Consider the following 25,059-nt stretch of genomic DNA (forward strand, 5'->3'; position numbering starts at 1 on the left):
GAACTTGGAAGTTTAAAGGTTATTCGTATCTAGCCAAAGAAACTTTTACTTTCTCAAAATTCTGGAGTCTGGCAATGGGAGAGAGTTGAAAAGTTTGGGGTCTCTCATCGCCTTCTATTCGGGAACTCAACAGAATCCTGTAAGTTTACTGTGACTATCTTTTTAAAACAATGGCTTTAAGTCTTGGGCTCTGCAAGCAACTCCAGTGAGGATTCTGCGTCAGCAGCCCTCCCCACTCCTGCCCTCGGGGATGGGCAGCTTTCCTCTTCCAAGTTTCCAAATCCCTAGGTTTCAAATGCGTTCATTTTGCAATGCAAACACCATCACTCGGTTTTATTGGTTTTGTTATATTAGCCTCTGAAGCAGGCAATTATCGGTGTGAACATACATTAAAAAAACATAATTTTATCGAGTTAAGAGTGTGCAATAGTGTAAACTCGGTGGAAGTGTTGTTGGTGAAAAGTATGCGCGGAGGATGGAATCGGAAGGCCAGCAGGCTGAGGAGTCTTCACAAGGAACGGCGGCAAAGCCTCAACCCAAAGCAGACAGGTACACAGACAGGCCTCGGAACGGAAACGTCTTCTGTGTGTAAACTTTTGCACGTAAACTTTTTGCTTCAGGGTGTTTCCCTGCTGCTCTGACAGCAGCCCTATCCTGCTCGGTCCCCGAGTTTGGCACGGCCGGGAGGACTCCTGTCCGGGTGCTCCGGGGGCTTGTCCGTGGCCCCGGGAGCCCGAGTTCAGATCCTCCCTCCAGGGTGGGTTGGCGACCTGAGCTTTGCCGAGCTCTTGCCTCACTTTGGAAACTCGGTAGAAAAAAGAGTTGGAGCCTGCAGCCCGAGCGCCGGCTGCCTCCTCACCCAGGCAGGCGGCCAGCTAGGCGCAGAAGGGCTTGCCGCCGGCCTTGGGCGTGGCTAGCAGCTCCTTGGCTGCGCCGGAGGCGGGGGCATCTTGGGGCGCAGCGGGCGGGAAGGAGCGCGCCAGGGGCGTCGTCAGCACGTTGGCGCCCCCCGCCAGCGAGCGGCCCAGCGGCCCCGGGTCCAGCAGGGCGCCCTTGGCGCTGGCCCAGGCCTGGTTCAAAGTGCTGTGTCTGAGGATGGGGTCGTGGAAGACCCCGTCCACCCAGTTTCTGAGACTGGTTACCGGGGAGTCCTGGTGCCTGTCCAGGGCACCGGCGGGAGCCGGGGTCGCAGGCGAGGAGGAGGCGGGCGCCGAGGAGGGGGCCGCAGGGCCAGGGGGGCCATGGCGCTTGAGCATGCACGAGGGAAACTCAGTCTGGCCGAGGGCGGTGGCGGCGGCCGCGGTGGCCGTGTGTGCCAGGGACCAGATGCGCGGCTTGGCCTCGAGGCCCGCCGACGCCCCCGCTGGAGCAAAGCCCAGCTTGGGCTCGCAGGCCTGCGGGCCAACCCCCGCGCCCGCGCCCGCCTGGTGCTCCGGCCGAGCCGCCGTGCTCCGGAGGCAGCTCCGGGCCCTCTCCAGGTCCTGGTCCAGAGTGGCCCCACCCCCGGCGGCCAGGGGCATCCGGAGGGCGCCCGGAGCCTCCTTCCCGGGGGCGCTGGGGCCGTCTGGCACGGTGGGGACTCGATCCAGGCCTCCATCCAGGGGTTGGAAGGGCGGCTTCAGCTCGCACTCTGGGGGCTCCCCCTCCAGGGGGTCGAAGTCCTCCAAGTCGCTGAGCTCCAGATCCTTCTCTTTGTCTGTGGGCTCTGCCAGGAGATAAAGAGTGACCAGTGGAGGGAGACGGGATGGCAGGTTAACGGAACCCCCTTCCTCACTCCAAGGACCTGGTTACGGGCCCACCTGGGAGCTAGGCAAAGCACCTGCGCCCTTATTCTACCTCCCATCTCCTCAGAGGCTCCCAAACGCCTACACGGACCTAGCTGATTTCAGCCTCATATCAAAGGCAGCAGGGGCTAGTGTTTCGAACGTGATTTTGGGTCTTTGAGCGTGCTCCCAGCTCACTGCCACAGGACCCCTCGTGCACAGGGCTTCACACACTCGGGGCCAGGGCATTAATTTGCCGCCTAGGCCCAGGAGTTTGCCCCGTTCCGAAAGGAACCAGCGAGAAGCCACAGGGAGGCGACATCCCCGCATCGCCAACGCCCCCCCAAACGCACCTGCACCTTTGGTGCTCTTGAGGGGCTGCGCCCTGGCTTCCTCCTCGCCCCCCTCTTCCTCCTCGCCCTCCGCGTAGGGCCGCTTCTCATCCGCACACTTGTTCCTCGGCGGCCACGTCATCTTGTTCTCCTTCTTGAGGCGCCGGCGCGCGTTGGCGAACCAGGTGGAGACCTGCGTGAGGGTCATCTTGGTGATGATGGCCAGCATGATCTTCTCGCCCTTGGTGGGGTAGGGGTTCTTGCGGTGCTCCTGCAGCCAGGCCTTGAGGGTGCTGGTGGTCTCGCGCGTGGCGTTCTTCCGCCGCGTGCCGCTGTCCATGGTCCCGTACCTGGAGACAGGCTGGGCAATGGGGCGCCGGCAGCGGCCCCTGCGCCGCGGGCAGGCGGCCAGCGCCAGGCCCACGCGGCTGCAGTCCCGGTCGTGGAGGTGTGTTTATGGTGGCAAGACCTGGGTTTTACCCAGGCAGGCACTGCCTTTTAATGTTTATATTTGATTAAACGTAGATGGAGCCAGAGAGGTCTCTGTGGGTGGGGGAGGAGCGCGGGCGCGAGGCCCGGCCAGGTCTCCGTCTGTCTACGTACACCTATGTCTCTTTGAGTTCCTTTATCGGGCCCCGGAAACCACACTGCAGCGAGAGCTTTGGGAGTCCGGACAGACGGCGTGGGGGCGGGGAAGGGGAGATGGGATGCCTTTATACCCTGGCGGCGGCTTGCTAGGAGGCCGGGATGGTCCTAACCCAAGGTCAGCCGGACGTGACCCGAGCAATGCCCCTCCTTCTGCCGCCCAAACTTTCAGTGGGGGCGTGGCGCTAGTAGGGGCGGGGCTTGGTGCTCCGTGAGGGAGGGGCAGTGAGGAGGGGTGAGATCCCTCACCTGTCGTAGGGGTACTGGCCCAACGCCGGCTCGTAGGGGTAGTAGGCTGTGGCCGCTGCTGGAGCGAGGCTCGCATGCGCAGATCCCGGTGCGTCCTTGGAGTCGAAGCTGTTCTGTAGGAGCCGGTGAGCCTGGGGTCGCAGCTTCCCGGATGCGACCCAGCTCGAGCCCCTCCCCTAGGATCACTGGCTCCTGCCTCACTCTCACAGACCACTGGGCCGCCCCCCATCCTCCCCACCCCCATCTGCATCACGCATTCCCAGAATCTGCCTCGGGCTCAGGCAGCGAAGGAGCCCCAAGACGTGGAGTGAGGAGGAGCAGAGTTGGGGGGTGTTGGGGGAATAAGGGACAGGAGAAGGGGAATGGGGGGAGGATAGGGGGAGGGACGGGGAGGATGGGGGAGGGACGGGGAGGATGGGGGAGGATGGGGGAGGGAAGGGGGAGAATGAGGGAGGGAAGGGGAGGATGGGGGAGGGAAGGGGAGGATGGGGGAGGGAAGGGGAGGATGGGGGAGGGACGGGGAGGATGGGGGAGGGACGGGGAGGATGGGGGGAGGGAAGGGGAGGATGGGGGGAGGGAAGGGGAGGATGGGGGGAGGGACGGGGAGGATGGGGGGAAGGACGGGGAGGATGGGGGGAGGGAAGGGGGGATGGGGGAGGGAAGGGGGATGGGGGAGGGAAGAGGGGATGGGGAAGGGAAGGGGGATGGGGGAGGGAAGGGGAGGATGGGGGAGGGAAGGGGAGGATGGGGGAGGGAAGGGGGATGGGGAGGGAAGGGGGGATAGGGAGGGAAGGGGGATGGGGGAGGGAAGGGGGAGGATGGGGGAGGGAAGGGGAGGCAAGGAGGTAGGGGGAGAGATGGGGGAGCGACTGGGGGACAGCAGAGGAGGAGGGTGAAGGAGGGAACGGGGGTGGTGACAGGAGGGGAGGAGAGAAGTGAGGGGGAGGGAGGAAGAGGGCGACTGGGAGGAGTGAGGGACAGGGGACCCAGGGGACCCAGCAGGCTGGAGCGAGCTCCGACAGAACCAGACATCTGACCCCAACTTAACAGCAAGCAGAAAACAATAAATACATTGAATACAACGGTCCACCTGCCAGGACACCCCCACCCTGGGGATGATGGGGCTCCGAAGGACCAAGCTAGGCGGCTCAAAGTCGAAGGTGTGCTTCTCCCAACCCCCTTGCCTCCAGAGTGCGGGGAAAGTGAGTCTGGCAGATCGAGGGGTAGGGGCATGTGCGGCAGGGATTAGCTTTGACAAACACCCCCTCCCCTTACCAGCGAGTAAAAGGCAGACGCCTCAGAACCGTAGGTCACGTAGTTGCCGTAGCCCTGCGAGCCGCCGTAGGGACCCCCATAGACGCCAAGCGCCGCCGCTGAGTTCAGCTCGTGGCGCGCGGTGGCCAGCAGCCGGCTCTCGTAGACCGGGCAGTAGACGGGCGCCTGGGCTGAGGCAGCCGGCCTGGAGTCGGCCAGCGTGCGGCCACCGGATTCGCAGCACGTGCTCAGGGAGTTGGTGGTCATCAGGAACTGTGGAGAGAGGAGCCGCGAGGAAGGGCGGGGCCCCCGGGCGCGAGGCTGCTGCCCTGGACCTCAGTCGGCCCCACGTGCAGCCCAGGAGCGCGCACCCCGTGTCCTCGGTGCTCCCGCCATCCACAGCGGGCCGCGCGTTCCTTCCCGTGGCGAGCTTGTGCTCCTGGCCTCCTCCAGCCACATGGGGCCCAGCCCGACCTGGCCCGGAATGTTCACACCCTCCCCGGGGTGGGGGGTGTTGGTTTCCAAGGCCGCAGGGCTCACGCCCTCTTGTACACGTCTATCCTGGGTCGCTGGGCTCCCCGGGGGCGCAGCCTCAGAGCCCAGGAGGGGGTGGAGGACAAACGAAACGGGATATGGGGCCCTGCCGGTCGGATTTCCTCAGCGCCTCTGCCCTCCCCCGGATCGGGCGCAAGGGGTACGTGGCACAGACCCTGCTCACTGCGAGGCGACAGCGAGTTGCTGGCCTAGCGGGGCCCCCTTACCTGGGGTGCCGAGGAGTAGGGGTACCCAAACTGCGGGTAGGACATGGCGGGCGCGGCCCGGGGTCGACGGGCGGGGCCGGCGGGGTCCTGCGCGAGGGGGACGGCGTGGCGCGGCCACTGCTCCGGGGCCGCCGGCTTCTAGGTGCTGGGCGGGCAAAGCAGAAGAGCGGGTTAATTCAGACACGCGCTCCGCAAACTTTTCTAACTGGGTAGGAAAGTGAGCCGCGACGGACACGGCGATCCTTTTAGCTTCACAGTCCGGAGCCTCCAGGGGGCTCTGGGACCGACCGGCCTCGCAGCGGCGACACAAATACATATTTTGCAAAAAAGGAAAAAAAAAATGAGTCGTGCGAATCCGTCAAGTCAGCGGCGCGCGGCTTTAAGCGGCGGAGGCTCTGACGTCAGCCCCACTCCGCGCAGCCCGGCTGGGCGGCAGACGCGTGGGTCGCTCGGCCGCGCAGCCCCGGGCGGAGGGCGCACGGCTATAACAAATGAATTTCATCCGCGGAGTCAATAGCGCCCCGACGAACCGTGTTTCTCCTTAGTCACCGAGGAGGGGAGGCACTTTTAATTAGAAATTAATTAATGAGCAGCTGCTCCTTTCCCACCCCACTGTAATCATTAGTCTCAATTACAAATGAGACATATGAGGGGTCTACGAGGGAGTCTTCACCAGAGATGTAATCAACAGTTAAGATTAGCCGCGCGCTGGCGCAGCCGGCCGGCCGGCCGGCCGGGCCTCCGCTCTCCGCGCGCCCCTCCAGGTGGAAGGAAGGCAGCTCCGCGGGCCGGCGCGCGGCGAAGGAAGGCGGCGCGGGCCCCACTATCGTTTAACCGGGACTCAGCAAAGCCTCCCACCAGTTCGAACCCTACACCGGGCTGCAATTCCAGAAGCAGCGCGGCTACCAGCGCGTCTGCATCTGGAGGCCAGAATGCCCTCAGTGTGTGGGTCTGGGCCTTCCCCAGAGCCCGCCGCCCCAGGGCTCGGTGGGCCAAGTGGGCTTGCCACTCTCGGCCGCCGTGTTCCCGGGGAACAACCCCCTCCTCGCCCAGCAAGTTCCAGCTCGGCGCACGGGCCCTCCCTTTTCTCCCCCACCCGCTCCCGCGGGCCGCCCTCCCTCAAGCCTCCCCCTGCCCCTCGCGGCTCAACCCGGGACTGCCAGACAGCCCAGCGCGGTCGGACGAGCAGCTTTCCCGACTCGGCTCCGGGGCCCCTCCTGCTGCGCTCGCTCCGCCCGGCGACCTTCGGGCCTAGGTACGGGGGAGGGGCGCCCTTCCCTGCCCAGGGCACAGGGAGCGGTCTGGGGAGCGGTCGAGCGCCCACCCCTGCACTTCCCCAGCCAGTCCCGGCCCTGGGCCCTTGCCCGAGTCCAGAGTGGCGGCCAGCGCACAGGCGGTAAGGGGACGCCCGGGCCACCCGGAACCCCGGCCCGCCTCTTGCGCCGCCACCCTCCGGGGGCCGGGCTCGCCCCTGCTTCTCCCGCCCGGCCTGGCCTCCCGCGGTCGCCGGGAGGGAGCCGTGCACGGCGGCGCTGTGCTGACTTGCTGGGAAAGAGTCCTGGGTTCAGACCTGTGAATCGCCCCGGGGTCACCCTCTAATTAATGACGACGTTCTCGCCCTCTCCCCAGCTGCAAGCCTGCCTCCCAGAAACGGAATCTGCCCGCTCTGACAGCTCGGTTGAAGGTGATTGATGAGTATCTAGAGACCACAGCGCGCATCATATAATATCTGCTGCGTAATTGCTTTAATTTACAGATGAAAGTGCGAGTTCTCCGATCCTGTTGGACCGCAGCCGGCCACGTCCGAGCTGCTTGCAAGGAAAATCATCGGAAATAATGAATAGACGCTCCATGCAAATTATTCAGACAGCTTAGCGTCTGTAGCCGGGAGAGATATATAAAGAACACGAGTCAAATGACATTAATAATTGTTTTGGAGTTCTGTATTGATTTCGTGGCGGCCGTGTTTATTTCTTTCTCACCTGAATTGCTAATATCACCTTCCTGTAAATAATAAGAAACTAGCCACCGGGGCTTCTGGGCAGAAATGAATCTCTCAATCTCTCTCCCTCTTCCTCCTCTGCTCCTCCCCTCCCCCATTCTCCCTCCTCCCATCTCCTTCCAGTTTTCTGGCTTCTGCTGAGGCTTTTACGGAACATCCTCCTACTTTCCATTATTTGTTTACAAACAACTCACTCTCCCCCAGCAATGAGGCCGGGGGCAGGAAGGCGCGGGAGCCCAGGGTGGCTGAGGGCTCAGCAACCTCCACAGGAGGACGGCATTCAGCATCCTTTCCTCACTCCATTCCCGTGGCCGTGGCCCCGGCCCCGGCGATTGTGAGCGCTCGGCGCCGGGGAGGGAGCCACCGCCCAGGTCCCAGCGGCCAGCGCCTCGGGGCTACCGCTCGCCGCGCGTGCCTCGCCCAGGCCTGCATTCCCTTCCGTTTCCGTCCCCGGAGACTCAGGCCGCAGCTCGCGGGGAACAGTACCCCTGAACGCGCCCCATTCACCTGAGTAGACGTGCTCACCCTCGGAGCCGGGTGGGCACAGCTGGTCCGTGGGGGCCTCTGGGGGAGAGGTTTCAGGGGCTGCCGTGACCATCGCTGCTACGTTCTCCGGTTTTCCTTTCCAGCCTTAGTGCGTAAATAGACACTCCCAGTTCCCGCCCGCCCGCCCGTTTCTCGCGGGCCACCTTCTTTCCATGATCTTGAAATCTCGCTCACCGGCGGCGCTTTCTCAGGGCCCTGCACCTTGATCCTCCGCTTCCTGCCCCAGGCCCAGCCCAGGCTGCTGCGTGAGGGGCCGCCCCGCCCCCGTTTGGGGTAGCTTGGGGCTGCCGGAGGAATCGCGCGACCTTGCGGGCCGCTCACGCAGCCCCATGGAGGCCACGTTAGCCCGTCTGTCTCCAGCTGCGGGCACATCCCTGACACCCCGCTGACAACCTGTCTGCCGGAACCCGGGTACTTTCTGGGCCATCTTTGCCCCCTAGGTAATACAGAAATAACGCGCCCGTGCTCTTTCCAAAAAGGCCCAGCCTTGAGCTGAGGAACCCCGGGTTTCCTTCCCAGAGCAGACAGACAGGAGTGTCAGAATCTCAGGCACCATCAGCTACACGTACCTGCATAGACGCGGCTTATACTGAGCCCACGTCCCTCGAGGGACCCCCGGTTCTAAATACACCCGTGGGCAGGACCTGCCAGAAACCACGAGGTTCCCCACGGGCAGGGCGGCGGCTAGGATTTGGTCGGGTGCCCCCACTGTCTGCTGAGCTCGAGAGGAGCCCAGGGCGAGGGGGTCTGAGGACGATTAGCCCCAAATGTTAGGGGTCCGCAGGTCCCCCCTTTTGCCCAGGGATGATGTCGGCCGTCGGAACCACGGAGAGCCTCTGGGTACAGAGGTCGCTTCCAGACCTTCCTCCGCTCCCGGCGGGGCTTCACCCCTGACACCAGCTGAGCCTCGGCGGTTTGGCCGATTCGGCCCCGGGGGCCACCGCGGTCCCCCGCATCGAGAGCCGCGGGGGGCGGGGAGAGGGGCTCTCTCCAGCCCAGAGAAGTTGACCCGAGCCAGAGGGCAGGGGCGGGAGCTCACAGCCCCGGGCAGGGGCCTTCTTATCTAAGGCGCAGGGCCGAGCCCTGGTGGCGCGCGGGCCGCCCACTGCTCGTGGACACCCGGGCGGGGTGTGGGGCTCAGGGCGTTCCAGGTGTCCGTGCGCCGCACTCGCGAACCCCGAGGGTGGCAGGTCGCTCCTTCGCAGCCTCTCCTCTGGGGTCCCCCGCGAAGCCAGGGCGCGAGCTGCAGGCGCGCGGGGTGAATCCTCCTCCCGAAACGCCCCGCATTCCGGCCCGCTCCCTCCGGCTCTCCCACCGCGGCCCCGCCGTTGGCACGCAGGGTGCCGCCCGAGCCGGGAAGGAGGGCAGCCGGGTGCCCCAGCGCAGGCGCCCGGCTCGGCGCGGCCTCCGCGCCCCGCGCCGCCCCCCGCCCCCCGTTTTCCGCCACTTGCGGCCGACGCGACGGCCTCCAGAGACCCCACCAGCGGGCAGCAAACTTTGCGCCCCCAGCGCAGCAGCAATCCTAGCAAAGTTTGCGCGGCTGAGCCCACTCCCTACCTGCGCCGGGGACGCGCCCGCCCGCGCCGCTCGGGCGCCGGGGCCGCGGGGACCAGCGCGCAGCCCGGGACGCACCGGGGAGTCGCCGCCGTCGCCGCCGCCCGCGCCCCTCGGCGGCCGCGCGGAGCCTCCGCCTCCCCCGCAGAGGGGAGGGGTCTCGGAACCCCGGGGCGGGGGCGGGCGCGGGGACATCGCCTACCTGCGGTGGCGCCGGGCCGCTGACGGCCGCCCGCGAGGGCTCTGCGCGGCCGCTCGGCGCGCGCGCTCCGGCGGGGAGCGGGCGACAACTAATGGAGACATCTCCAGGCGGAGCACCTGGCGAGCGAGCGGAGCGCGCCGGCGTCCCCAGGCGCCGCGGTCGTCAGCCGAGCCCGCACCGGCGTGACGTGGGCGAGCGAGCGCGCGGCTCCCACCCGGCCGCCCATTAACGCTTTCCCCCGCGGACGCCGCGCGCTCGCCAACTTTCCCCTCCGCCCGGCCGGCGCGGGGTGCGCGGGGCGCGGGAGCCCGGATGAGGGGCGCCCGGGGGCGGAGGCGAGGTGGGGGCGGGGACGCCTGGCTCGAGAGGACACCCCAGCCGGAACAGGGTAGCCTCGATTTGGCCAAACGCTCGAGGTGGCCTGGGGCTCCTCAGGAGCCCTCGGGGGCCCTCCCCGCGCCCAGGCTGCGCTGCCTGGGGCCTCCAGAGCCCGGAGCCGCGCCCGGAGCCAGCGCCCCCTAGTCCCGCCTCCTTCCGCCTCCTCCCTCCTCAGTCCCTCTTGGCCGCAGTCTCCCGGTGCTGGGGATCCAACTGCGAGCCTGGCCGCTGAAGGCCTGCGAGCTACCCCTCCGAGTAGGCTGGGATCCTGGCTCCCGGGCCTGCCTCCCTCGCCCTCCCTACGTGTGTCCCTTCACCCCAGTGGAGCCCACTTTTCCCGCTGGGTCCACACTGATTCCCACCTGGTCAGGCTCTCAGGGCAGCAGGCCCTGGCCGGGGCGGGAGCCTCGGTATGGGCACGAGGCTTGGGCAGGTGGAGGTGAGTGTATCAAGGTGACAGAAACTGCTTGGGGACCAGCAAGCTTGTGACCTGCCCAGGACCGGACCACCTGCCAGGGGAGCTTTTTCAGGCCTGTCCAGAGCCCTACTGGGCTGGGCCTCTGGCCTGGGAACACATGTCCACGTGGACAGCCTGTGTGCTTCTGCAGTCTGAGGCTGGGAGGGAAGGCCCCGTGGTGGGCCCATGTCTGGGCCTCTCTGACCCCTGACCCTCACTCAGGCAGCTTGGAACCCCTCGCCCTGGTGTCCTCCCCCACCCTCATCATTTCCACTTCAAAGAACCATGAACTTGTTTGTCCTGCGATTCGTGGCCAGGCAATGACGGTTAAGGTTTGTCGACTTGGATGATGTCTGAGAAAGTTCCTTGCTGTCCCCCTCACCGCCCACGCCTTGTTTTCCAAAGCCCTGCAGGGACCGGAAAGGCAGTGCCTTCTGCCTGCTTCACTGCTGGTGTGCAGGGCTGTGCTGGCTTTGTCTCCAGGCGTTGCCATCTTTTCGTTTTCCCCATGGAACAGGGCTTCCACTGAGAGAGAAGGGGGGCGCCAGCCCCTGGCTTCCTGCCCTGGTGCCGGGTCCAGAGCTTCCAGTGGCTTCTGTGGGAAGGACCCAGCTGTGGCCTCTGGGCCTGCTCTGTAACAGGAGGGTGGGCCCCGTTCAGGCGGCAGACCTGTAGGCATCCTCCCAGAGGTGCATGTCACTGTAGCCCACTCCCTGGGCTGAGGAAGGGTGGTTGGGGGGGTGTCCTCTTAGTAAGGATGGGGTGGGGGGAGCCATTTGGTTCCAGCGGGAAGGGAGGGAAGGCGCAGTGCACCCTGGGGAGGGGCGGGGCTTGCCTGGGTCTCAGTCCTGTGGTCGGTGGTCGGCTCTCTTCCTCCCGCCTCCTCCCTCCTGCTGTCCCTGATGCTCTGAGCAGCGCCCTGGGGCCAACAGGGACAGGCACGTCACCCTCCCCTCAGAGCTTGCCTGCACTAAGATTCTTTTCATAGCTAAGGATGAGCAAAGGCAGGTTTTGTGTTTACGACCTTGATTGGGTGATAAACTCATTTCACTTTCACCGAGGCCTTTTTAACAACAACAGCTGCGGAGTTAGGGAGCTCTGGCAGCCTGAAAGCCTCCGGTCCTGCTGGGTTTCTGTAACCCTGACCACAGCAGGCGCGTCTGGAGGCGGCACCAGCCCGGGAGTGCGGCTCCGTCGTCCTTTCCTGGGGGGCAGGGCCTCCCTTCACTGGACTCCCCCAAAGTCCATAATTGGATGCCGTCAGGCCTGACCTTGCTCTGGACCCCTGACCCAGTGGCCAGAAGCATCAGTGGCCGTCCTCTGCCCCTCAGCCCTTGCCCTCGAGGGCAGGGAGCTGCCCCAGCCCTCCTGCCACATTGCCAGGCCCTCCTGGCTCTGGGGAAGTGATGGAAACACCCCTGGCAGGCGAGGTCTCTCTTTGGCATAGGCGGAGTGGTCAGTCCGAAAGCGAGTCTGCAGCCTCGGCCCCTCTGAAGGGCCGCACAGCCCACGCCGTGACCCCACTTGTGGTCGGTCCTGGCTCCCCAAGGAGCACGTTTCAATATATCTTTTGTTCTTCCTGTTGGCAGAGCCGCTGTGAAGCACAGTCTCCGCGCCCCCAGGGCCTGGCTGGGCCTGCATCCTCCCCCCCTCGCCTGAGCCTTGCTGCGACTTGCAGAGGCATCTGGGGGTTGAGAGCCCACGCTGGTGCTGACTGGGCCGGCTCCAGCACCGCCCCCGGTGCCGCCATTGCCCGGGGGCCCGGGGGTCCACGGCCTCGTTCTCCCCTGCTCCCTGGGGACCCAGGGAGGGCAAGAGGCTCTCACCCAGGCCGAGGAGGAGGCCGCAAGAACTGGTCCCGGGGAGGACAGCCTCTGGGCCCTGCTGTCCCAAAGGCACTGCTGTCCTTGGAGGGCCCAGCCCTCGGTAGCGCCCCTTGGCCCGGCTCAGCTGCAGAGCCGCGTGATGGGGCCCGGATCCCAGGGTTGCAGAATGGAGAGCAACCCCTTTCACTTTGCCAAGGGTCCCCTGGGACCCTGTTCCCCACCGGCCCTGGGACTGCAGGGGAAGTCTTTCTCCCTTCCTTTCCCCCCTTTGAAGTGCAGCACCCGACTCGGAATTACTTCAAGCAGAATGTCAGCATGTTTCCTTTTTGAGAGCAGCGTGGTGTCTGGGTTAGAGCCCGTGACCTGTGGCCCGGCCACTGCACGGAGTGACCTTGAGGGGACGGGTGGGCAGCGGGCGTCATGCCTCCCTGTCTCACCTCCCTTCCTCGTGAGGTTGGAAGGAGGCCAAGGCAGCAAAGGTTGGAAAGTTGTTTTTCTTTTCCCCTCACTTCAGGAATATGTGTGTCTGTGATGTTGAAATGCATCAGCAGATTTTGGGGAGATTTCTATTATTAAAAGTGAAACGCTGTTAATCCAAACAATGTCTGTGGTCTGTATGTTTAAACTTAAAACATACCGCGCACGGCCTCAAGAATCACCAGTGTCCCAGCCCAAGAAAGACATCCAAAGGACGGGATGTTATCTTAAATTGCAAGTAAAGGTAACAGTACACACCATTGCCCTGGAATTTGAATATTATTTTGAATTCCTTGACACAGAGTTACAAAAGAAAATCTTTAGCAGGGAGAAGAGGAACTTAAACGTGTGTACTCAGTGCATGAGCTGGTATTAGCTAGTATTCGTGTAAGGGACCTCCCCAAACAGTGCACATCCGATGGGGGATGGGGGAAGGACCCTCCAAGGAGGAGCCTCACTGGGCCTCCGCCTGGAATTTGCACAAAGAAAAAGTATATTCCCCGCGGTGGAGGGAAGAGGTATAGCTGCTTCCCCGGGGCACTCATTTACGTGGGCCGCTCTCTCGTAACTGTGTGCAGGAGATACTTTCACAGACAGAAGGCCACAAGATACCAAGTGACACTGGCACAGGCCGCTCAGTAAATAAGGGAGAGGGCGCAGTGGAGGCGTGGCGCACTCTGGTCCCTCGGAGGAAAAGCACATCGTGACGCCCACCTGCTCCCCTGGGTGCCTTCCGCGATTGGGCATTTCGACCTCTCCTCCACCCTCCCGGTGGGTGTTTGGGGTTCGGTGGTCTGTGGGAGGCTCCAGCCCACGCCCCCAGCAGTGCACTGCCCTTAGGAGGTTTGCAGGGTCTGGCGGGGAGGAGCGCCTCGCCCCTGCCCCGTGGAGTTTGCATTTAGCCGTCCTGGGAGAGCTGGTGTGTCCACCTGCAGGGGTGACTCGCAGGGTGTGCTGCCGTCCAAAGCCATCTGAAGGTGGTATCTCCGTCCCCCGGTGTCCAGGGAACACTACAAATCCCGAGTTAGACCCCAGCGTAGCCGGTGGCGCCCCAGCAGTGCCCAGTGTAATGCACTGGCTTTTCATTACTGTGGCAGTAAATCATGTGGGAATGTTCTCCAGGACTCAGCTGATGCTTATATGAAAAAAACCATTTCAGAGTATTTTTGAAATTCAATTAATTGAAGGCCCCAGATAAAAGGAACATATTCTTAATGGCTACAAAATAACCCGGAGGGAGGCAAGGAGCTGGGCCGACTTCAAAGTGCAGCAGAAACACTTAACTGTTTTACTTTAAAAGTATCGAGATCAATGACTCAGTTAAAATTTCTTATACCTTTAGCAACCTTTTCATTTTCTGTTTGAAAAATGACAGAGAGATGATTTTCTTTCCAGGGACACAGAAACTCCCGAAGAGGACCACGGCCAGCACCTGGGACAGAAGTGGGTCGGCTCTCTGGTCGGGACCCGCCACTGCATGGGGTTCAGGGCACCCCCCAGGCAGGGGTGTGAGCAGCCAGGGGCTGCATAACCAGGTGGCTTAGCCCACGGTCATGTATGGCCTCTCAGTTCCGGAGGCGAGAAGTCCAGGACCAAGGTGTGGGCAGGGTGGTTCCTCCAGCCGTGCAGGCCCATCTCCCGGACCCTGTGGCCCGGGCTGTCCCCGCTGTCCTGCGAGACACAGCCCCTGACCTCTGCCACCACCGTCACAAAACAGTCTCCTCACATGTGTCCGGCTGTCCGTGTCCAACCGTCCCCTTTTATAAGGACACCAGTCATACTGGATTCGGGGCCACCCTAACGACCTCATCTTAACTAATTACATGTGTGATGACCCTATTTCCAAATAAGAGTGACAACATGTGAATTTGGGGGGACACAATTCAGCCCATGACACAGGGGTGTCCTCAAGTGCCACGTCGTGGCCTTGGTCTATTTCTTGAGATTGACCCTCCTTCCCTGCCGCCAGGAGGGAGCTCTGCGCTGGGTACTGTCCCCGTGTCACCATGTGACCGCAGGCTCAGCGCGGTCGGCTGCAGCTTCCCAGGGGAGCCTCGCGTCTCTGAGGCCCAGCCACCTGCCTCCCTCTGTGCCCTTTCTGTCCCTCCTGGTCGGAGCCGGCAGCGCTTCTGTTGGACTACCTTCACCAGGAGCTTTGGGGGCGTCTGTGGATTTCACGGGGGCTCTGAGCATCAGACCAGCTCTTCCCCAGGTAATCCCTCCTCTGACTTGGCCTCCTGATGAGATGCCTGAGAAGCAGCAGGTTCTCTCACCTTTGCTCGCTCTGAGGACGTAGTGAAGCTTGTGCAGGTGGGACTGGACCACGGTCATGACCTCGCTGGAGATTTCTGGTCCCCAGCGGGCTCCACCGCTGGCCAGGGAACTGCGGTGAGCAGGTGCTGAGTGGCAGGGGTGGGGTCAGTGCTTCCTGCCCAGTTTGGGGGCCGCTCGTGGCTGCCCACAGGGTGGATTGCACTCCCCGGCCGCCTTGGGTCAGGTGTGACCCTGTGACTGCCTGTGGCCAGCGAAACATAAGCAGAAGTGACCCGTGTCACTGCCACGCGGAAGCTGGGGAGAGAGGCACCCGTGGGAACAGCAGCGTCTCAGAGGCAGAGGCTCCCCGGGCCTGGCTCGTGAATGAGCCCAGCTGGCTGAGTGCACAGGTCACAGGAGCAGGAATCCACCACCGTTTTCAGCCACTGATCTGCTGGTATTGCTTGTTATAGCAACACCATCTACCCCATCTACCGGACGCACTTATTCTTTTGCAAGGCAGATTAATGATGTTATAATTGTATATCATTATGTGATCACACTATAACTGTAAGATATAATTACAAAATGGTAATTGCATATTATTATGTAATTATATATTATAATTTTCAGTACAGAGGAAGCAACTAGGCAGAAACATTATCTTAAAGGGAAGGTATAAGGTAAGGGCAAAATATACCATATGCCTTTAAAGACGAAGTAGAAATTAAGCATTCTTTCCTCACTTTCACAGTCATGGAAAAACAGATGTTTTCAAGGAAGTTGCTAAACTTAGAAATAAACAGCTTCTGTTTGTGTCTCTATTCCGCTCTTACCCCTAGGTTCTTCATGACATTTTTTTCCCTTAAGTTCCATGTATATGTGTTAGCATACGGTATTTGTCTCTCTCCTTCTGAGTTACTTCACTCTGTATGACAGACTCTAGGTCCATCCACCTCATTACAAATCGCTCAATTTCGTCTCTTTTTATGGCTGAGTAATAGACACAGACCTACTAGAGAATGGACTTGAGGATATGGGGAGGGGGAAGGGTAAGCTGGGACGAAGTGAGAGAGTGACATGGACATATATACACTACCAAGCGTACAACAGACAGCTAGTGGGAAGCAGCCGCATAGCACAGGGAGATCAGCTCGGTGCTTTGTGACCACCTAGAGGGGTGGGATAGGGAGGGTGGGAGGGAGATGCAAGAGGGAGGGGATATGGGGATATATGTATATGTATAGCTGATTCACTTTGTTATAAAGCAGAAACTAACACACCATTGTGAAGCAATTATACTCCAATAAAGATGTAAAAAAAAAAAAGAAAAAAGAAATAAACAGCTTCTATCTGTGAACATTTCTGGCCCTTCTGACCTTCCACCAGGAGACGGTCTGTTTGGCCACCACTCCACTATTGTATGGACCTCTCTCCGTCGGGCTGCCCGAGTGTCCCTACTGCCTGGGAGCTGCCTGCACAGAGCTCTGGGGGCAGGACTCTGGGCGACGCCCTGCTACTGCGCTGACTGCTAGTTGCAAGGATTTCAGGACTGGGGGAGAGAGGACTGTTCTGACAGCTCTGAATTCTTATGGAGAAACGATGAGGAAACTCTGCATTTTAAACCAGCCTTCCCAATGCACAAAGGACAGAGAAATTCTAGGGTGGCCTGAAAAATCCAAAGTATTTTTTCTTGTAGTTTAAGGGATTAAGAATATTTAATCTTACAAAATTCATAGTAAATAATAATATTAAATACTACTTACTTTATATATTTTATCTAGTATTCAATACTTTAAATAGCAATATTAAATACTAGTTAATATTATCTATTGTCTTTTGTCTAACAGAAATATTCTCTCTCTATATATTTTTTGCGGTATGCGGGCCTCTCACTGTTGTGGCCTCTCCCGCTGCGGAGCACAGGCTCCGGACGCGCAGGCTCAGTGGCCATGGCTCACGGGCCCAGCCGCCCCGCGGCATGTGGGATCTTCCCGGACCGGGGCATGAACCCGTGTCCTCTGCATCAGGGGGACTGCGCCACCAGGGAAGCCCGAAATATTCTATTTTGACACAGTCAAATCTATCATTACCCTTTATTTATTTACCTATTTATGTTTTATAGTCGTGTTCCCCATTGGCCTTCACCTAGTTTTACAATTTCAGTCTTCGCATGTAGGCCTTTGATCCATCTGACGCGTGTATCTTTTGTGATATGTGTGAGGCAGGGGTCTGTAATGGGCGCCACTCTCCCTATTATCACTCACAAGGTTTGCCAGGCCCGGGGAGGCCCGCTGCTTCCTCCTGAGGTGTCAGAGCTCCCGGTTACCTGGACGTCATCTCAGAGGCTGCACGTTCTTTCAATTGCACCTTCCAGAAGGTGGAGCCACCACATTTAAAGATCCCACTTTCATCGCATGTGCAATGGGCTCCTGTGTGCACAGGGGTCGCCTTCAGAAGTTCCCCGGAGCCTGCGCAGCCGGAGACCGTCAGAGAGCCCAGGCTCGGGCCGGGATCTCTGCTCCGCGTGACTCTCAGGCTGGCGCAGTGTCCATGGCCTGAGACTCCACGTCTTGGCCGAAACGTGCGACTCAAACTGTCCCCTTCCCAGACAGGGCTTTCTTGCTGTCCTGTGTCCTGTCTGTAGGACGGTCTATTGCTAGGAGAATATCAAAAATGAAGTCATCAGAGATGTTGCTTTCCCGGCCACCTAACGTCTTGTGACAAGCTGCAGGGTCTCTGAAGTTTGACATACGGACTGGGGCCCTGGCCCCAGAGCAGCAGGCTCACAACCTGGCTGGACTCCTGCCCTGGCCTTGGGCGTCACGTGGAGGAGAATGTCTGTGCTGTGTCCACAGTCCCTGGAGGGGCTTGGTGGACCTTCCGCCAGGTCTTAGACTCCCAGACCCCCACCCTCCTTCACCCTCGTCGAGATAACACTTGCTCTTGGTGCCCAGGTCATGCCTCTCTTTGGGGGTGGGGAGTGGTCGTCATTTTGGTCAGAATGGACACCCCTGAAACAAACACCAGGCATCCCTGACCACTGGCACTGGCGTCGGTCACCAGTTGGAAGAGGCGGCATCTGGTCTTCACGGTCAAGGCTAGCATCCTCACAGCACTGGGAAGATGTTGCTGGTTTTCCCTTTAATTCTATTCCCCCCACCCCAGATTTCTTTCTTTCTTTCTTTACTTACTTGATTGAAGTATAGTTGAATTACAATGTTGTATTAATGTCTGCGTTCAGTTATACATATGTATCTATTCTTTTTCATTTTCTTTTCCATTCTGGTTTATCACAGGATATTGAATATAGTTCCCTGTGCTCTACAGTAGGACCTTGTTGTTTATCCACGGAGTTTGGGATTCTCTTTAATTCTTAAGGGTTTCTTCCCAGACCAGACGCTGGGCCAAGTGGTCTGAAAGATCATGAGTTCTGAGAAATTTTCTACGGACTAAAAATTTCAAAAACCACTGACCCGGTAGTTTGCAAACTTACGTTTTACACAAATCTGTCTTTGCAGCTGCCAGGGCACAGAGGAGCTCACTGAGGAGTTGGAAGCATCCACCTTTATCGCAGCCAAATGTGCCACGAAGATAGAGGGGCGGATTACACGGGAGGGGATGCTTTCATGGGAAACCCAGAAATAGAACGCTGTGTCCAAGTTGATGGTGGTTTTAAGTGTTTTCCTGCGACTCCGGGAAACACGGCTCGTAGCTGAGTCCCGGACGGCGAGGCGGGCGAAGCGTTATCGTTAGACGGCGGGGCTGAGTCTCCTGCTGGCTGAGGCCCCTGCAAGCCTGTGCGCGACAGGAAATCAATGTGCATCTGCCTGGCCTCGCTGCCTCGCCTCCGGGATGTGTGTGCTCGCCTCTGATTTGTTCTCTAGGTCTGATATTGTTATGTTACAGTGGGCCTCCGACCGTGGCTTACAAGTTTGTTAAATCCCCCCACATCACAGGCTTCTTGGGCGATCATGGCACTGACAACATGCCACGATGGTGTGCCCTTCGCTGCTCCTGGATGGCTGCCTGTAGAGTGGACTCCACCCCACCGGCTGCAGTGGGCTTTAATCTCGATGCTCTCCTGCGATCTCAGTTTTGTCTGGTGCCTCTCCTCATATCTGGCCTCTAGTTGACAGCAGGCTGACATCACAGAAGCCTCTTGTCAGTGGCCAGCAGAGCCTCAGTGGGTCAGAGGCCGGGAAGCGTGGCCCGCAGGCTTGCTAAGCCGCATTGGTGGCCCGGAGTCACGCCCTGCTCCCGGAGGTGTGAAGACGGAGCCACACTGAGACACACCTGTTCCTGCTGCCACAGGGCTGCAGGGACCCTGTTACTGAGTGCAGGGGGCTCTCCAGCAGCCCACCCGGGAGAGAGGGCCAAGCCGCTCAGAGGGGACGTGGCTGGATCTGCCTGCACCACAGGCAGGGGAACCGTGTGGACCCATGGCGTGCAGGGCTATCCGCTCGGCCTCTCCTTTCACGCAAAGTAGAAGACACACGTGGGGATCGTGAAGACGCTAGCTCTCCCTGGAAAGTTGCTTATGGAAAGCTCCAAACATTTACAAAGGTAAAGAGAATCATAGACTGGAGAGGAGAAGCAGGTGTCCCTCGATCAAACAGTTTTTACATAATTCATGGAGAATCTGACCCATTGTCCCCAACCCGTTTGCTTGGAAGCAAATTCAGGGCATCATATCTGTAAATATTTCAGTATCTCTAAAAGATATGAAAAATCCCCGGGACAAATATCACCCCTAAAAAGTCGATAATTCTTTGATATCCTCAAATACGCAATCAGGGTTGCACTTCCCTGTTTTTCCCAGTTTGTTTCAACCTCAGGATTCAATGAGGGTCAAGCCTGTGCTCAACTGACAGCTCTCCCAAGTTCCTCTGAGCGTTTAGACGTCCCGTCTGTCTTTCCCTTTTCTGCTGCCGTCTTGTTTTGTGGCTGTTGAGGAAGCGGGGGTTTTTGTCCTGTCGAAGTTCCTTTGTTCCTGCTTTTGCCGACCCTGTCCTTATGGACTTAATCAACATTCCCCTTTGTCTGCTGTACTTCCTGTGCATCGCGGTTAGGTTTGGAAACCTGATCAGCTTTGGGTCCAGCGTGGGCAAGACAACTTTGAACGAGGCGTTCCATTCAGAGGGGTATTGTTTTTTCTGTGATGTTGGGAACCACTGCCGAAGACAGCAGGGATCTGGAAAACGGTGCCGTCGGAACTTTCCCAATCTTTCTGCCCCTGTGAGCTGGAACACTCCTGTCAGGAGAAGCTTGCCCAGATCCACCACTCGTTACAGCACGGGAGAGATGGGCAAACAGTGAGCTCATGTCTCAGAATCCGCCAGAGGCGAGATAGAAGGGATTTTTTTGGAGAGTCAATATCACCACCTGGATGTGAACCTGGCTCGTGTATTTTGATCCGTTGCAGTTACTGTCCTTATTGGGGCTTCAACTGTCCCATTTTGGCTGCGGGAGCCTCTTCCTGGTGAAGCGGTCTTGGAGGGCTCCCTGATTTCTGGCACGGCAGCAGGCTGTGGGCTCATCTTGCGTATTTCCTGTCCCAGTCCCGGGATTAGCGATTTCTCCCTCAAGTCCTGGCTCCTTTTACAGACAAGTGCTATTCCTAGGCCACAGCCTGGGCACCATGTCGCTGCATTTAAGACATGGAGGATGGGCTACAGGTTTGCTCACAGGTGCAGCAGGCCCTGGGCTGTCCTGTCAGTTTCCCCAGGGGCATGGTGTCCGCGCGGGGGCTTTGAGCTCTCACGTGGGGCTGGAGTCTAGCCCGAGAGTCTAACCGTCACCATGGTAAAGGGTACACTTTTGTTTTCCATCCACATTTCATATTTTCCCCACACTTATTCTTGGAATAATGTTTTGATCCATAAAAGGGAATCCTGCTTTATATTACAGGATAACATTTTGTGGTAGCTATTGAGAAAACATGTTTTTCTTTCTCAGAATGAATTTTGCCACCATCTGAGACAGGCCGGTCGACCTTTGTCCTCACCACCCCTCTGCAAAAAAGGTGTGATTTTCGTTAAAGCGACACAATACCTGGACATCCTGGCGAGAGTGTGGGAAGTACTGCGGTTTGTGTCGGGGACTCTATCAATCAGGCATCTTGCTGGGGTAGAAGTGGAAGCAGACGGTGTAGGTGGTCTGGGGCTCTTATCCTGCCTGAAGTGGCACGAAGGGGAAGGATTGTGAGAGACATGGATGTTAAAACCCTTTTTCTGTTAGGACCCCAAATCCCCTAACCGGAAACCCATCAGGAGGGGCTGCTGGGTCCCTGGGGTGCGTGTCAGAGCAGGTCAGAGCTGGCTGCCCTTCCTCCTGGACCCCAGGGTCATCCTGTCTTGGTCCGCCAGGCCCGTGCTTCCCAGATAACCCTCCCGGGAGGTCTGCAATGACCAGCACATTTCCAACAAGGAAACCCCGAGCACGTCCGGATGGTCACGGTCAAGGTGGCTGTCAGCCTGGAAGCTCTAGGGAGAGGGACGTGAGGGGTGAATCTCCCTCTTGACTTAACTTTTCTGAACATTGGAGACCCCACTCCTTTTTGTCACCCGTTTCATGTTTCACCTGCCACAGCCATTTGGTTGAAGAGGAAGGCTGGGTGGTACGTGTTGTTGGAACTTCCCGACACACACGTGTGTCGCCAAGCAGCCCCCCGCTCCCTGCCCCCTCGGCCTGGGCCGGGGCTGGTGATCCTGGACGCTGGGCTCAAGAGTCCTTTGTTGGTTTGCCTTCCATCTCCTTCTTTTGCTTATTCCTTGCATCCCTTTACTCTGAATTTCTAGCAAAGTTTCCTGGAACGAGAGCTTTCTCTTCTACACTCAATTGATTTTATGGTCCTCAGAAATGATTTTCATAAGCACCTCATTGGAAAAGTATTCTTCAGTAGTGTCTGCCAGCAAGTTGACAGAGAAAAAGAACGAAATTCGCTCGACCACTTTTCCATGGTTTAATCCATTGCCACATTGCTGAGACTTCAGGAAGGTCCAGCCAATAACAGGAATCGTAGTGTATCGCGGAAGAGGCCCTCATCACAGCACATCAGCGCCAGCAGTGCGTCAACCCACAGCTCAGCCCAATGCCAGGCGTGAGACACATAACCCTTCTGCTTGCTGGGAAGCAGTGCCCGCCATCATCCGTCAGGGCCCAGGCTCACAACATTCCACAGGGCACTGTTAACACTTACTTAAGACGTAGCTTATTTCCAGAGGAGAAGTGGGCCCTCAGAAGATGGGCCTGAATGAAGGAATTCAGGCATTCACAGTCGCTCCCCCAAGCAGTGTGCACCTCCTGGTTGCCTAATCCTTTCCCTCGTGGGAAACCCTGGCTTGGGCAGGTGCCCACCCTTCCCCCAGGGTGACCGTGACCTCAGCTCTAAGGATGAATCCTGATTCCCTGCCGCGGTGACTGGCCAAGCACTGGCTTAGTGATTTATCTCCCTGACAGACTGTTCCTAAGATGTGTGCAGCCTGACCTCAGATGTGACGAACATAGTCACCAGTCCAGCCCACACCCACAGGGAGGACCTGAAGCCAGGGGGCAGGGCCGCTGGAAGCCGCCTCGGAAGCTGTCAGCCACCAGCACGAGCGTGCGACAAGTGCTGGCCACCGAGAGGTGAAGGGAAGTCCGCTCCGGGTTCTGGATAAGATTTCTTCGTGATAAAAGGAGATAGAAAGAGAGGACCTCTTTTTCTGCTGGACGTGGTCACTGTGGCCCGAGGATGGAGAAGGGCCTATAGGGGGTTAGAGTGGGTCCCGTGCTGCCCACGACCCCCCCACTGTGGATGACGAGTCCATTGTGGGTGAAGCCAGCCTGCGGCTAGGCTCCCTGATGCTCGCGGCCAAGAAAATCCTAAATTGTCTATCGTGACCGTGTTCTTGAACTTTCTCTCCGAGTATACGGTTGTGCTGGGTTACTGGATCCCCTTAACCAACTAAACCTTCCAACCTCGCACGGAGCAGAGCTTCTGATGGTCTCTGGGGCACCACTAATTCAAGTCAGCGGAGAAGAGGTTAAACTCATTTCAATTACAAGTAAATAGTAAGAGTGAAATTGAGCTCTTAGACCCGAATTTCTTTCTTGGGTTAGTTGATTGCCTTCTGATCACTGCCTCCATAGGTTGGTAGAGAGCGCAGGGTAGATTAGGTAGTGAGTAGTTTTGTATAAGAAGAAGGATAGCACCCACCTGCACCAGCCGTGGAGTTAGACCCTGTAACCTGACGAGCCTCGCGGCAGGGACGGCTGGGAGCAATTGCGGGTGAGCCAGGCGTGGGACAGACACACGCTTCTCCCCATTAAAGAAGATGCAAGCGCCGGCTTGTTTGATCTGAGTTTCCTGCTGGGAGGCGGTGGGGTTGGAGCGGAGAGGCGGGGGGGAACCCAGCGTCCACCAGGGAGACAAACGTTTGTCCACAGACGCGATCTTCTGATGAGTCAGAGCCCGCAGAGGCAGACTTGGCAATCCCCGAAGCCCCTTGGTTCTCTGTCCCTCCTTCTCGGTCACTCTCTGCCCTCCTGGCTTCCCCTTGCCACGCCTCTTTTCTCCCAAATGCTAAATGAGCCTAAACGCTAAAGGTGGAAACCAGTCAGCGAATTTGGTCATCTAGCTGTTGGAGGTGCTTTCCAGACGCTGTGTCCCCGACTCTGACACTGGCGACAGCTGTCACTCACCGCTCACCGTACCCCCGGCCCGTCTCTCCACTCACCTGCCCGTGTGCACGCAAACCCTTGCCTCAGGCTCTGCTCTTTTGGAGGAGAGGGACCCAGGGTAGGACAACATCTTATCTCCTCCAGTCCCAGAGACCACACTTTCAGGATATTTATACAGTTTGCATATGAGGTAATAGATGTAGGGAAGTGAAGTAACCTACCAGTCTCTCACGCAGACAGAAGAGGATTAGGACACAGTGGGGCTGGTGTGGAAGCCTGTGCCTTAGGCCACATTCTGTTCCCCTTCCATTCTATTCAGTTAGGAGGTGGGAACTGGGGGTGCGGTGCACAAGCAAACAGTGAGACCCCCGAGTACCCATGGCCCTACAGTGAGGGACACCGGAGAGAGGGTAAGGAACCCGTCGTCTTGCCTTGCTAGCCTGGGAGACGCGTCCGTTTCCCAGGTGACTTCTCTGTGTCCCTGTGGGTGGTTGAAATCCTGATTTTCATAAAACTGCATCCTTGGATGTGGAGAAACCCACCTCTGCACTGAGCAGCACAGAGTTTTGACTCTTTGCTCATCAGCAAAAGATGCGACAACCGTCCCTCAAGGGTCCCGGGCCACGGTGCTTCTGAAAAACACGCTTGGACGTTGGAAGTCAGTTCATGTCATCGTTTGAGCGGGACCGGGGCCTGGTTCAAGGCCAAACCCAGCATCAGAGATGATACATTACAAAGAAAATGGGTGGTAATTAGAAATGTTCTCCCTATTATGGGGGGTTGAAGAAGATCAAAAAGCCACAGTGCAGGCAAGTCAGGCTCTTATTAGGATTTTTATGTTTTTGGTGCTCACATACGAGCCCCATGCATACATACGTGCATAGGTATAAGCATATGCGTGCGTATAATCTATGCACAGGTACGTGCACGTTTATGCGTAGTATGAAAAATAAGGTGCATGAGGTCAGCAGCAGCTTTCTCTTCTGCATCTGTTTGATGTGTAAACTAATGAGTTTGCCAAGCCAGGAAGGCCTGTCCACGTGGAGCTTATGTCCTGGAGGGAGGTGACAGCATCGGTCCAGGGTCCAGGCTGGAGGTTCCAGGGAGACAAGCAGGGGTGGAGAGCAGTGGAGGCGGGGCATCTGAGACAGGAGGTCAGAGGACTTCTTGGAGGAGGTTATATTTGAGCTGAAACCTGAAGGACAAGATTGAGTCAGAGAGTGATTAAAAGGGAAGGAGCTGCCTGGGTTTCCCGGAAGTTCAAGGAATGGTGGTGCGGGGAGGTGGGTGAGAGGGCAGCGGGGAGGGAGGAGAGAGAGACTTGGGGACCTGGAGAGGAGCTGGATTTTCCTGCAAGAGCTACGGGGAGACGCCAAAGGGTTTACAAATAGTGATGTTTGCATTTTATAGAAAAGATCATTCTCACTACTTTGAGATGCAAAGATGGTGATGAGTCAGAACAGTGGAAAGGAGAAAATTCAGGCAACGTTGCTTTCATCCGGCGTAATGCTGGCTTGGACCTGGGGATCGGCGGAGAACCAGAATGCTCAGCTGGTTGCTTCTCCCATCGAGCAGCCAAAATTTCCACGATTTTCTTGCACATAGAGCTTGGGAAGAACAAGCCACAAACTGTCACTGTCGTAAGTGAGCATCCTAGCTGGCGAGGGGAGAGCTGCTGCCTCCCCAGCAGGCCTCC

At 58.7% G+C, this 25,059-nt stretch overlaps 1 protein-coding gene and 1 long non-coding RNA gene across 7 annotated transcripts; one reads left to right on the forward strand and one right to left on the reverse strand.

Moving 5' to 3' along the window:
- Nucleotides 1-318: 318 nt before the first annotated feature.
- IRX4 (iroquois homeobox 4) lies at nucleotides 319-9,208 on the reverse strand. Of its 6 annotated transcripts, none has more exons than XM_067730336.1 (6): nucleotides 9,110-9,208; nucleotides 5,005-5,149; nucleotides 4,265-4,516; nucleotides 2,990-3,102; nucleotides 2,117-2,523; nucleotides 319-1,705 (listed from the first exon to the last, which is right to left on the reverse strand). In XM_067730336.1, exons 2-6 carry the CDS (start codon nucleotides 5,047-5,049, stop codon nucleotides 876-878), a joined length of 1,647 nt encoding a protein of 548 aa, XP_067586437.1. In that variant the 5' UTR covers nucleotides 5,050-5,149; nucleotides 9,110-9,208; the 3' UTR covers nucleotides 319-875. The 6 variants fall into 6 exon arrangements, with proteins under 6 accessions (XP_067586437.1, XP_067586438.1, XP_067586436.1 ...); XM_067730337.1 differs by lacking the exon at nucleotides 9,110-9,208 and adding an exon at nucleotides 7,201-9,053 and having other exon boundaries at nucleotides 2,123-2,523; XM_067730335.1 differs by lacking the exon at nucleotides 9,110-9,208 and adding an exon at nucleotides 7,532-9,045.
- Nucleotides 5,661-6,932, forward strand: LOC137221110 (uncharacterized). The gene is made up of 2 exons (XR_010941872.1): nucleotides 5,661-6,259; nucleotides 6,634-6,932. It is a non-coding gene; the product is annotated as an uncharacterized lncRNA (long non-coding RNA).
- Nucleotides 9,209-25,059: the final 15,851 nt, after the last annotated feature.

Source organism: Pseudorca crassidens, chromosome 3 (genome assembly GCF_039906515.1).
Source record: "Pseudorca crassidens isolate mPseCra1 chromosome 3, mPseCra1.hap1, whole genome shotgun sequence".
Taxonomy (NCBI): domain Eukaryota; kingdom Metazoa; phylum Chordata; class Mammalia; order Artiodactyla; family Delphinidae; genus Pseudorca; species Pseudorca crassidens.

Excerpts from the sequence above, each read along its gene's own strand:
- IRX4 (XM_067730336.1), bottom strand. The coding sequence starts at position 5,049 with ATGTCCTACCCGCAGTTTGGGTACCCCTACTCCTCGGCACCCCAG. Across the intron at positions 4,517-5,004 it reads CCTACTCCTCGGCACCCCAG|TTCCTGATGACCACCAACTC; the intron begins GTAAGGGGGCCC and ends CTCTCTCCACAG. Across the intron at positions 2,524-2,989 it reads GGCCAGTACCCCTACGACAG|CCGCGTGGGCCTGGCGCTGG; the intron begins GTGAGGGATCTC and ends CCGGGACTGCAG.